Source organism: Colletotrichum abscissum (genome assembly GCF_030869225.1).
Source record: "Colletotrichum abscissum strain IMI 504890 chromosome Unknown Scaffold_136.1, whole genome shotgun sequence".
Taxonomy (NCBI): Eukaryota; Fungi; Ascomycota; class Sordariomycetes; order Glomerellales; family Glomerellaceae; genus Colletotrichum; species Colletotrichum abscissum.
In genome coordinates, this window is record NW_026850028.1 from 1 (window position 1) to 12828 (window position 12828).

The window sequence follows — 12828 nt, forward strand, 5'->3', positions numbered from 1 at the left end:
AATCACGTGTCTATCTCAGACATCGTGTATATAGACCTTTTCCTTTTGTCTATTTCTACTTTAATATGTTAAGCCACTTTTACCACACTCCGTATGCCCATTGCTGCGTGCCATAACTCGTGACAGTATGGTACTGTTTGCGAGGTCGGTTGCGTGGGATGACCCGCCCAAGGGCCGCGAATGCGTTGTCTATGTCGCTTGGTAGGCGCGGTAGGCCGTTTGATCGGCGAGGGCGCTTCAAAGGTCTGGCTGCCATGTCGGGTTATCATCGAAATGGGTGGAGTGCCGACGTGTTGCTGAGCGAGGTGCGTGACATGGATCATTGTATTTGAGGGCAGACACTGCGTTTGCTGAACGCGAAACTGAACCAGATGTAGACGAGGTATGGTTTTCGTAAGTCCTGGCAAGGTTGACCGACCCATACTGGGCTGCTTCAGTCGTCAACATGATGTGCGAAGAACCAGAGCTTTCACGGGTGGGCGAGTCAGCAAACGATCTCGTCTCGATGCAGCACACTTATGAATGGATGCCGTGTGTATGTACTGTACAGCACAGTTATGAAGTTTGAGACTCCTCTACGGCTCCATCGTCATTGCATATGCTGTGCAAAAACGGTCATTAATGCCAAATGCTGACGGACGAGCCGTTGGTGGCTTCTGCAAAATTCGGTTGCGTAGAACTTCGCTTCTCGGAAGACAGTCACGGATGTCGACACAGGCTTACACGTACGGAGAGCACAATGTGCCTTGTCCAGAAACAAAGGCAGTCTAGAGCCCTGATGCTGTCGATACAAATCTCGTCATTGGCGGTGGCATGAGCTGGTCTACCGAATCACCACAGACGCGCTGGAGAAGACCATGTATTCCATGTGGTGGGAGGCGCACTATCACATTGCCACAGGAGCTTCCTGCTAATGGGTGTCAGGACCAACCTGCTTCGACAAGATGAGCGATGCTGCCTCGCCATCTGCCTGGCGGTCAATTGCCCAACAACGGGCTGACCTACAACACGTGGTACCCGCCGCTGAACAGAGTCAAAGAAGATATGAACAGCACCGCGGGAGATCGGTTCATCGCCTACATCATAAGCTGCCTGTGTGGGCCACTACAAGGCAAAGAGTTCATCGTCAAGGTCGCCGCGCTCCTGGCGTGCCAGAAAGTCCGCGAAGCGCCCGAGGAATGTGACGACGGCCTGTCGGACAACAGTACCAACTTGTTGTTCGAGTTTGACAAGGCACTGAACTTTAACTTTGGAAACATGCTCATCACCATCAAAGAGCTCGAACAGGTTTTGATGTTCTCCGCGCGGATTTGGGAAATCCATGCGCCGGAAGACACCGTTCACCCCGGGACATTGCCAGCGACTTTCGACCTCTGCGACGATTCGGTGTCGAGAAAGATGCTGTACATGTACTGCTGCGTACGAATCTTGTTTCCTCCAGCCATACCCTAGTCTGAGCAAGCCATGAACCGTTGCGAAGAGGTCCGTCATATGTGACAGCCTACAAGGTGATCGAATAACCTCGTCGCCCTCCCTAAAATGAGTTGTAGCCAACCTACAGATCCATTCGAGATCAGCATCTTTGAAGGCAAGTTGAGAATCCGCGTCTCACACCGCCAGCTACGATTGCTGATATTCGAAAATATTTCGGTGCAGCGAGCAGACAGGATTTCTTGCGCATTTTCCAGATCAAGCCGTAATCAGACCGCCCGACAGTAAAAGGTCGTTCTGCGGCCTTAGCGGCCAGCCCACTGAGAGAGTCCAGCTTGTGCCCAGAAAACTTAGCGACCAAAGAAATGGATTAACAGTCAACCAACACCGGCAACGAAGGTTTCCTAAAACCGTAATTATTAGAAGGTGTGCATCGAGGAAATGGTCCGTCCATCTCCCGCCGTAGAAGGCCCAACGGACACCGCGAGTGGGGCAGAACTTTGGTCCGGAAGGCCAACACAGTTTCCGGTTGAGGCTGCTGGCAGCCGGTGCTTCGACGCTGTTACTTCCACTTCCTTGTCTGCGAAGTAACAATCACCAAAAAAGTCGAAGGGCGGGTCAAGCGAATGATGCATTGCGCTAATTAGCCGGTGGTTAGGTTATGCCGCGTCCATACGGGGCTGGTGGCTCCTGCACACTGCAGGCAACGATTGGTCGTCCGCCCTTGCACTGCGACGGCCTGACAAATCCGAAGCTCCAAAGGTAATGATCGCTTGCTCGGGAGAAGCACAGTCCAGGTCTCTCAATTTGCTCGTTCATCGAAGCGGGGACAGCTGCAGCGCCTCAAAGTCAGGTGGGCCAACATAGTACTAACGTTAGTTAAACCAACGTCATTCTAGTTTTCACCACATCTCAAGACACAACCAACAGCTGATTTGTAACGCATAAGGACCGGTCTGCCGCACCTTTGGCCAATAGAGTCTAGCCCGCTCGTTTTGGCAGTCTTCGCGGTAGCAGCGGCGGTAAACTTTTCGTTAGCCTGGCGTGTGCAGTAGTCTGCTCAGGGTGGCACGCCAAATCCAAGCCCGTTGAGCGATAATGGGGAACATGCACAGTAGTTTCGTCTCAACTGCGCATCGTCTCAACTGCGCATCGTCTCAACTGCGCATCGTCTCAACTGCGCATCGTCTCAACTGCGCATCGTCTCAACTGCGCATCGTCTCAACTGCGCATCGTCTCAACTGCGCAACACAACCAGATGCAATCAAGCCTGGCTGAGTATGGAATACTTGACAATTCGCGTTGTTCTGGAAGGACTAACTGTATTTTTCACACCCACAGACGAATCGATCCTCAAATGCGCAGCATGCTCCACGTGCGATGGTACCTGCACGATCGAAATCGGATTGGTAATAGTGTATTGGAGGGAAGAGGTCAGGCAAGAAGTGACATTAGAAGCCGCGGCTCTACTAGACGACCTGGGTGGTGCTACGGCTCTCTCTATAGCTATCTTCCGTCCGATGAATCGGTGTCTCCAAGGCCAGGCCCTTCTCCAAAACCTCGATATATTGGTCCTGGAGCGCTATCAGGATGTATTGCCGCTTTCTGTCTCTTTCCAGCGTCTCTAACCTATCCTGAAGCATTTTGATCTCTTGCTCCACGGCGCTGAGAGCAACAGAAAGTTGGTTCATCTGCTGGGCTGGCGAATTTGAAAGGTCACGTTCGAAAACGGACATGCTGAAGATGGCTCTTGTGCGGACGGTGCGTCGAGAGAAACGCAGCCTGGCGTCGTCAGGTCGCAGACCTTTTGTACTTTTCTGATCTTCAACCGCCATAGCCAATGATGGGATGCAACGGAGATAGTTACCATAACAACAAACCATATAACCCCGGTTCGAAGAAGATCCCGCGATGCCACAGAATCCTTCTGCCTGGCCTGAAAGTCGTCAGTGAGGTCTGCTCCGCGACCTTTCTCGCCCAGTATTTTCAGTCGGATGGTTGTGTAGCGCTCGTCGCAGCGTTATCTGATGTCATATTGGGCTTCCCTGTTTCCGTTGCTTCCCGAGCCAGATTGTTACCCGATGTAGAAGGTTTCTATGTGTCTTGCGCGATTGTCGAACTATCGGTGGCCTAGGCTCGACTCGGCGACAGTCCTGGCTTAGTCGATTGCGTCTGGGTCTGAGTCGTATTTCTGATACCTTCTTGCTATTTGATCAAAAGTGGGGAGAAAGAGTGAATGCCAGAGATTGTGTAGTAGTATTCCGGAAGCAAGTTGATATTGTGGGCGCAGTAAGTGTAAGCATAACCGATGTGGTCAATATCTTCTATTATACTTTTGTTAACCTCATGAAACCTTTTGGCGCTACTGTTAGAATGTCTGGACACGCTATCAAGCGCCCCGGTTCGGTCACCCTACTTTAGTGATGCATCATAGGTGTCACAGATCGCGGCAGCAAGTCTGGGTCAGGCGGCTGATGTCGGGCAAGGAACAAAAAGCATTTTCTTACTGCGAGTATTGCACCCAATTCTCTGTCCATCGAATAGCAGATATAGTAGAAGGACGCTAAGTATCCCGACTGGTTTGAGTCACTCACGGCGTTGCGTAATTGAGGAATATTGTGTTTCGCATCTCTCAAGAGAAATCAAGCTCTCTATTTAGAGCTTATGAGCCTAGACTTTCAATTTGATAAAAAAGCAATAGGCATTATGATAGTCTGCATGGGAGATCGTGCCGAGATTACGGCGCCATCCTACACCCCAATCTCAAAACATGACACATGCAAACCACATTTCCTTTACTTCAAGACTGAGACAACTACTCGGTATATTAAGAAAACTTTTCGTCTCTGCAGCATATAGACTGACTTCCGTTCTTGTTCCAAAACTCACAGCAATGACTTAACGCATGGCCTCACACTCTACCTGCTATCACTCAGGCGCAATCGTCCCATAACTCCCCATCAGAACTTTCTTTACACTGCAGCGGGTATGTACAATCCTGCCAGCAGCCACGGAAAGATTGAGGTCGGCCTCGAACTATGCCGTTCTTTCCATACCCCACAATGTGCACGCATCTCTTTCTTTTCGCACCCTTTCTGTTCACGCAACAATAGTGACCATCGTATAGGCAACGATTTGTAACGATAGAAAGATATGCCTGGGAGCAGAAATGGCATACCCAGCTCAATGAGTGAGACATAACTGGCATGTCTACTCGCTCAGATGGTTTCTTAAGTAGTTTGAATCGTCAGACTATGAAGCAGTTACTGTCAGACTGCCCCAGGACATTCGTTACGGTACTTGTTTCGCCTCAAGCGACCTTACTCATGCTTAACCAGAAGTATGAATAAGACTAGCAAGGGTGTCCTTATACAAGGGGATCATACACTCACTATATAGATATGGGGTTTCTTCCCATAGCCATTCATTCGTCATACTCATCAATATACACACAATGACCCCTGCCTGTCTAACTGCTGCTCGATAACAATTATCATATCTCGCCTGACAAACTACGCAACCTTACAGATCAAACCAACCAATCCTCTGAGAAGGTCAGAGCAATGTAGAAGGGATGCATAGAGCTAGTAACAAGTAAGACCGAATGCACTGATGAGCATCGCGTAACCTCGCGTGTCCACTTCTATTCTGATGGTTCATATATTGCGAAGAAATTAAGCTCATATGCTGTCCTTCAGAACAGCCGCCGAGAGCAGGAGAAAGGTCAATATCTAGGTTATTATAGCCATACTCAGCAACATATGTATCGGAGGCCTCTTTTGTCTTTGCGCCCACATACGGGATGCGTGCGGCGGTGTTTGCCAGTTGTGCAGGTACTCTGAACTGCAGAACACCGATTTAGGGCTATTTCGGTGAATAGGCTTTCTGCGACCTCACTCCCTCGTGTTTCGGTACCATCACCCAGACTAAGAGCTTACACCAAAACGGAACCTGCCGTCGATTGACGCCAAAACTTGGCGAGATCCCATGCCACTGAAGGAACATTCAGTCAGCTTTTATGCCCTAAATTGCGATGCTGCTGGAGGAAAATGACACAACGGCGCGCTGCAGAAATAGATCGGGGTCGGATATCAACGACGCGTGCTGAGGAGTTTGTGCCCAAACACAAGCATGGCCGAAAAGGCGGGGGTTGGTAAGAAGTGGAAGGAGTGGAGAGAGTGGAGGCAATGATTTGCATGGGTGCGGTGCATTGAGGCCTATTTCGGCAGACGTTCAGCCACTGCGTGCTATTAATTCGCAAAAGGCATTGCTTATCAAGACAAATCATCGTCCGGATCGTGTGTATGGCGGGCATGGCATCTAGCTTATCGCGAAGAACCCTCTTGGATGATTAGTTTGAAGCATCAAGCTCGACTCTTTGGACGATGAAAGCCAGTATTGTTGCGTTGATAGATGAGATCTCAATTTGACTGGACGAACGTCATGTGGACCGTCTCTTCCTCTCTCGCTTCAACATCGATCCACCTTGTCATTAGCTACGATCTACGTGGAGAGAAACTATGAGAACCTCGGCCGATGAATACTCGCATGATTACACGAATCTAAGCTTTCTACCCCGAGCCCTGATTTACTCTCCTCTGACAGACGGTAGGCGGTTCCAATCGATACCAGTTATCCATAGATACTTGCATCACCCATAGCGGTACCTATGTACCCTGAGCTTTCGACTTCGAGGGGATGAACGTGTTCACCTCTCAGATTGGATATCCATTCACACTGTCTCCTCACCCTCGATTCAAGCCGATGGCGAGCTGACTATGTGGTGAAGTGGGCATTCCAGATGTCCTTACCCGAGAATGGCAATGGAACCGCTGGAAGTAGCTGCCCTAGAGCATGTTCCAACCGAGTCTGTGTCAGGTACCTCGCCTTTCAAGTTTGGGAGCCCCAAGCTGAAAAGTGTCAGCTGGGTTGATGCAGGCACCCCGGTTGTAATACGGGGCACAGCGACAGTGTCCAGAACTCTTATTTAAGCAAGCCTTTGCCCCCTCTCAGCGTGTCTTTGCTTTTCTCTCCCACTCTTTTCTCTTTGATTCTTACTTACTAGCCTACATCCCCATTGTCTTCAAACTCACACTATGGAACGTGCCAGAAATCCCACATCTATTCCCTCAATCACTTCGTTACGAGCGCAACTCGGCTACGTCAGCTGCGAGAAGTGGGGATACGACGAATTCACTACTAGTACTCGGCAGTTTCTCGATAGATTCACAATCGAAGGCTGGAAAGGCCGCCTAATTCACGAATGGAATTCCGAAAAACATCAAGACCTTCTTAAGAAGATGGTGATATCATACCTCGATGATGATGGAAATGGGAAAACGATTCTGGCCTGACAACGAAATCGGAAGACTGCAGTATTCTACGCATCAAGAGAAGTGAGCAATTCAAATCGATTACAAGAAGGCTCGAAGCTAAAAGATTCATAGAATAAGAAAAAAGATGCAGCAACTTTTCTGGCGATTGAATTTTCAATGGCATAAATATCAAAAAGGAAAAGAAAACAAGAGTGCGAGAATTGTCGACACAGGAAATGGAAGTGGCCTTAGCCACGAAGATCCCATTGATGTGGATGCTCTCGAAGACAGTCCTCGAGAGGCCGGTTCCGCAGAAATGCCCAGTAGCTCAAAGTATGTGATCATTCGCCCCCCTTTCGTCTACACCTCAGCGCTGATATGCTATAGCTTAACCGCATCGCTGGAATTTTTCAACCATCCGCATCATAACAATTCAAGCCCCATCGATCTTGAATTGTTCAAGGCTCAACAAAGCTTGCCGAACGGGCGTGAAGTTGATGATCGAGGACTCCAGACTCTGGAAACCAAGGCGCAGGTCAGTTCGCTGAGAAAATACAAGTACGTGAGATGAAGATATCCGTCATTTTCTAAACCTATGTAGGGCCAGAGCGTCTTCGCAAGCATGTCGTCGATCGTTCCAGTCGACGATCGTCAATGTGCTCCCTACACCCACATTGCTCCTGAGATGCGAATGCTTCAACAAAGGATCACCGACGGCAATGGCTCCTCATCACGAGTGCTGCCAGCTGAATCGGCGTCCAAAGCACTACATTCAACTGTTGCCTTGAAAATGGCCGACAGAATTACTTCCTCGGCAGTTGTCAGACGCCAAGGAATCACAGAGACTGGCGTTCAACAGCCAGCCATCACCAGCCAAACTCCTCACACTACATCAGTGCAACTGTCGCCGCTTAAGGCTCCGTACCGCGAGATCAATTGGCAGCTAAAACACCAATGCAACACTTGGGACAGGGAAAGCTCGTCAACCGTAAGGAAAGTGAAAGAAGAGGATGATAAGGGCCCAGTGGATTACAGCGACACAGAACTTGAAATAGCGGAAGTATTGAGTCTCATGAGGGCCGGCAATGTCGGTTCTCTGTCGAAATCATCTCACAACTTCAACACTGACCCTAAGATTCAAGTTCTTCCTTCTGTCGAAGCAGAGACGTCCTTCTCGGTGCATCCACCAGGGCCAAGGTACGGTCATCGCCCCGTGCGCGAGCCGCACAATCAAGCGAGGTGCCCATCGAATCCCCCGACAGAAGGCCCAAGTGGAAACGAAATGACTAAACCAGCCAACGACAGCAGAGTTCCAGTGAACGGGAGGTGGTCCGGCGTCGAGAGCAATTTCTTGGAACAAGAGCCCACCAAGGTCGTACAACTGCTATGTGCACTTATCTCTGACAACCGGCCAGCACTCGCTAGCTCGCAAAAGCAAGTCGTCCGCGCCACGGAGCCTGTCATGAAGACCACATCGATTCCTTCAATAACTCAATTACGAGAGAAACTCGACTACGGCGACCGTAACTTGTCTAGATGCAAGGCATTATATGAAAGTGCTCGGACCTTCCCAAAAAGCTTCAAAACGAGCCAAGGCTGGGCAGGCAGCGGACTTCGTGACTGGGAACATGAAGAACAACGAAATGCTCTGATGGAGATGTCTCAATTCTACCTCAAAGATCGTGGCCATGGTCAGATATTCTGGCCGGATGACCAGAAATCACCTCGAGCGAACAGATTACAGTATTCTACTCATGGCGAGGAGTAAGCTATTTAAGAATTTTGCGACCAGTGCTTGGTACTAATAGATTTGAAGAATCAAGCAAACGATGCAGCAATATTTCTGGCGGCTGAATCTCCAACGGTTTCGAAGTGAGAAGTACGGCAAAAACAAGAAGAACGCGAGACTCGTCAAAACGGGAGACGGAAATGGCCTTAGCCACGAATATCCAATTGACGTTGATGCCCTCGAGGACAGGTCTCGCGATGCCAATTCTGCGGAGATGCCCAGTAGCCCAAGGTCCGTGATCATTTACCCAGCTTTATTACACATCTCAGTGCTGATATGCTACAGCTCAATCACATCTCATGAACCAGCCATCCACCGACAGCACATAGATTCGAGCCTTATCGATCCTGAATTGTTGAAGGCTCAACAAAACTTGCCGAACGAACGTGGAGTCAGTGCCCAAGGCACCGGCGTGACCGGAGATTCCCTTGTGTGATACTTCCGTAAGAAACTGCGAATCAACATCAGCCTTCGTTACCTTAAGTACCCTTTCTGACTCTCTTCGCCCTTAGCAGGATGCCAACCCCAGACCAGACCAGCCCCAGAGATTACGACAGTCTCAACCAGCTTTCGACTCTCCGTCAGCGCACGAGAAGAATCGGAAAGACCCAGAAGCTCAAGCTCAAGAAAGAGTGCAGAGCAAGACTACAAGGCTGCGCGTCCAAGATGGATACAGCCAAGTACATTCAGCGGCTCCAGAATGATTCTGACTGGACCAAATGGTTCAACAGTCTCAGGATGGTAGCCATAGTGCATGACGTCTGGGACTACATTGACCCAGATCAGGCAGTGGTAAACACTAAACCACAGCCTAACTATCCAGACGAGGTTTCCCTAGCGAACTTTAGCAATCTTCTCAACCTTGAGAAAGCTAAGTTTGACATCCGAGAAAGGGAATACAGAAGGGTTCAGCAGAGCCTCAACGATGTCCTTAAGTGGATGATTTCAACCTTTGACGCCCAGCATATGAACCAAGTCAGCAGACACGGCAATCTCAGGGAGATGGTCAAGTCTCTGAAAGAGAATCTTGCTCCAAGCAGTCAGGCAAGACAAGAACTTGTCAAGAGGAGGTATACCCTCCACCTTGGGTCCATCAAGAGACAGAACATTATGGACTGGCTAAACACCTACCTGGACATTATGGAGGAAGCCAGGGTCCTGGAGATAATTTCAATGAGCGACCCAAGGGAACAGGTCAGAGACCTCCTACGAGCTGTCAAAACAGTCGCTCCAGACTGGGCAACCCCAGAAGCCCACCAGATGGCGAAGAAAACTCTTGAACAGCCAAAGAAAGGAGAAAGATGGCACGGAGCCATCGTTGCAGGCGAGTTTAGAAACTGGATTCGCACTGAGCAGCCAGACTGGCTAGAAGGAAAGGCTAAGACAACAAGCTTCGCTACATGGCAGGGCCGGAATGAGGAAGACAAAAGAGGAGGGAAAATAGACTCAAACTGGAAGCCAGAGTGTCCAGCTTGTCCAGGTCAGAAACACTTCGCTGAGACCTGCCACCATTTCAACCCCGCTAGAAGAAAGTCGACCTACGATCCGAATGTGAACAGTAACAAGAGAGCAATTGAGCGAGCCCAAAACTTCCTCAAGGAAAACCCAAGAATTCAAACGAGAATCGACAAGTTCAACGAAAGGACTAGCCAGAAGGCAGCCCATCCAACATCGTCCTACTTGACACGGGAAGGAGAAGAGTCAGACGGATCGATTTCGTCGTCTTTCTTCAATGAAGAGACGAGGATCCCAGCAGCCAGCCTATTTTCAGGATCCCCATTGAAGAGCAGTGTGATTATCGACTCAGGAAGCCCCTGTCACATTTGTAATGATTTTGTTGTTGTTGTTGTTGTTGTTGTTGTATTTAACGCCATGGCGGAGGGACCTAGGCCCTTACCGCAGACCTCCCGAAGGGTATGGGGCGTGGAGGGCCGTGAGCCAAGGCTACCTACTCTACAGTACGTCGTCTCTTTACATCGTCCTCCAAATCATGCCTTGTGGCCACTACGCGTTCTATCTGTCCCCGGTTCCCGCTGGTGCCCCAATTTCATTCTTTCCTAAATCGTCCCTTGGAATCGGGAGGTTCTTTGTAGTCCGCACTCACACCTACGTAGGTGTGGGTGCTGCTACCGCGGACAGATCTTCTGGAAGAAGCCCGTCACGCGGAGGAAGGCCTCGAAGCCTCGTGGGTCGGTGATTAATCTCTTGAAGTAGGCCTCGAGAGATCCCATAGGGCCTATGGGCTCGGGCATACTGCGAGAATGGAGGGTCGGCCACTGTTGCCTCCTCGCCAGCGTTGTGGTGCAGGTTTGTAGCGGCGGTCCGCAACTTTTTTCCACGAGAACGGGAATAACGGTTTTGGGGTTGACCTTTGATCGCAACGCAGCATGCCCGCAAAGATCAATACAGCCGAACCCCGCCGCATCAACAGCACAGCCCAACCAGGTAGAACTAAGGCAGAACAACAGGCAAAAATGCGGGGTCCTAAGACAATTATCACGAGCGCCGCCACATCTCTTTGCGAAGCGCGACAAGTCGTCAGCCGGGGACGCAAAAGGGAAAAACGTGGAAATGAGACAAGTTTTGGTAAATGAAGAATTGTCGCCACTGACTTTCTCTCCATTCTGGTTCTCGACACATTTGATTCGTTTGCTTTGCCCTCATGACACTAGTCTGAGGTGATCCTTTAGCTCGGCACCTGGTGCATGAACAACCTGGCGTGTGCGTTTGCTCCTGTTTAATTTGCTGAAGTGGCGTCGATGTCAGCTCGGTCATCGAGATCCAACGAATCAGCATGCTTGGCCAACACTTAACAGTGATCAACCAGTCAGACCTCATTCGAGTGTGCGTCTCGTCAAGTAGATCGGTTCAATACTTGTAAGTGACTGACATATGCCAGAACTGTGAGGCGGTTCGTAATGGTATGCAATGGGGGAAACCATTTAGATAATGAGGTGATTGTCGTCTTGCAGATGATAGCACTTTTAAATCTTTCACACCCAGTAACTAAGGAGAACAGCTCCCTTCCACAGATGGATAGAAGCCGAAAATGAGGAATTGAATCCCGGCACTCTCGACTAAAACAGACTACAATATAGGTCGAGTCAATACATCATGCGCCGATACAAAACGAGTCCAGCTCTATTCGATTACACCCAATGCGATGTAGCGACAGGAAATTGGAGCCTGGGTCGAAAGCTATTCCTTAGCTATTATGACATCGGCTCTTCAAAAGCTATAAGGAGCTGAGCCACTTTATTGATTTGTGGGCCGATCAATGGTCTGAGATAATGAGCCGGGTAGCGAGAGAGATTTCTCTGCGTAAGATGTTGTAAAATCAACAAATAGGTCAACAACCGGCAGTATCATCTAGGAATCAGTTTTTTGGCATATGGTATGAAGTGTCAAAGTAGAGCAGAGAGAAGCCCTCTTATTCATGTGCTTCTGTCACATTGTGACTGAAAGACTTTTTCATGACAAAACATAACTGAAATAAAACGTCGGTTGACTAAGGGCCGGTTGAAGTGAAAGCAGCTGTCGGCATTTAAGTCCCCGTCCCCCGTCTAAGTTTCCGCACAACTTTGGAATATTCTTGTACAACAGGTGCTAGATGAGGGTGCCAACATCGCAAAGAACGCTACTTCACAATTATGGATACCGACGAGAAATCGCAAACGCTGGGTTCCTCATCGCGACCGATCTCATCACCTCTCAGCCCTACCTCTGATTCAGTCACCATCACTTTGAAAGACTTGGGCCCTAGTACCAGTGCTACGTTGGCCCGATTTTGCAACGATTCAGACACAGTAGCCAAAAGCTTTTGGAAGTGCCGTATCGCCGACTACAGTCCGTCAGGTATTTTTCCCAAAAATGGAATCGCCAGCTTCCTACTGGACACAGACGACGACACGTCTAGAGTGGATTTCTACATGTCGGAGATCAAGCCTTTGCGGCGGGGAAACGCTGTGTTTCACTTACAATACGCTTACACCGCATATTGTCGCCCGAAGGTGGTTTCGTTCACAAACTACGCGCCCGCAGTTCTTAATAACAACAACCTCTTCTCAGCTGATGCGCTACGAAGACGCACAGCCATGCACGGCCACTACTATGTTGGCGACTGGTCTTGTTTGCTTAGTAAGCCATCTTCCTTGTTGAGTTGCGGTCCTCAGCTTAAAAGCCTCTTTGTGAACGATGCCAAGCCAGGCATCACGACGCCATATCTGTACTATGCGAAACATGCACTCACTGGAAGCGGCATGCATATAGAGGATCTCGCTGTACCGTCAATCA

The 12828-nt window shown here is 49.5% G+C and overlaps 4 protein-coding genes across 4 annotated transcripts; 3 read left to right on the plus strand and 1 right to left on the minus strand.

Moving 5' to 3' along the window:
* Positions 1 to 951: 951 nt before the first annotated feature.
* On the plus strand, positions 952 to 1452 carry CABS01_16717 (uncharacterized protein; the record flags this gene model as incomplete). The annotated part of the gene is made up of 1 exon (XM_060550047.1): positions 952 to 1452. The coding sequence occupies one exon, from the start codon at positions 952 to 954 to the stop codon at positions 1450 to 1452; it is 501 nt and encodes a 166-aa protein (XP_060404023.1).
* Positions 1453 to 2900: 1448 nt separating this feature from the next.
* CABS01_16718 (uncharacterized protein) lies at positions 2901 to 3167 on the minus strand (the record flags this gene model as incomplete). The annotated part of the gene is made up of 1 exon (XM_060550048.1): positions 2901 to 3167. One exon carries the CDS (start codon positions 3165 to 3167, stop codon positions 2901 to 2903), a length of 267 nt encoding a protein of 88 aa, XP_060404024.1.
* A 4201-nt stretch (positions 3168 to 7368) lies between these two features.
* On the plus strand, positions 7369 to 10736 carry CABS01_16719 (uncharacterized protein; the record flags this gene model as incomplete). Its single annotated transcript, XM_060550049.1, has 4 exons — positions 7369 to 8510; positions 8563 to 8766; positions 9051 to 10326; positions 10650 to 10736. 4 exons carry the CDS (start codon positions 7369 to 7371, stop codon positions 10734 to 10736), a joined length of 2709 nt encoding a protein of 902 aa, XP_060404025.1.
* Positions 10737 to 12185: 1449 nt separating this feature from the next.
* Positions 12186 to 12828, plus strand: CABS01_16720 (uncharacterized protein; the record flags this gene model as incomplete). The annotated part of the gene is made up of 1 exon (XM_060550050.1): positions 12186 to 12828. A coding segment is annotated over one exon (643 nt), but the record flags the coding sequence as incomplete, so codon positions are not given.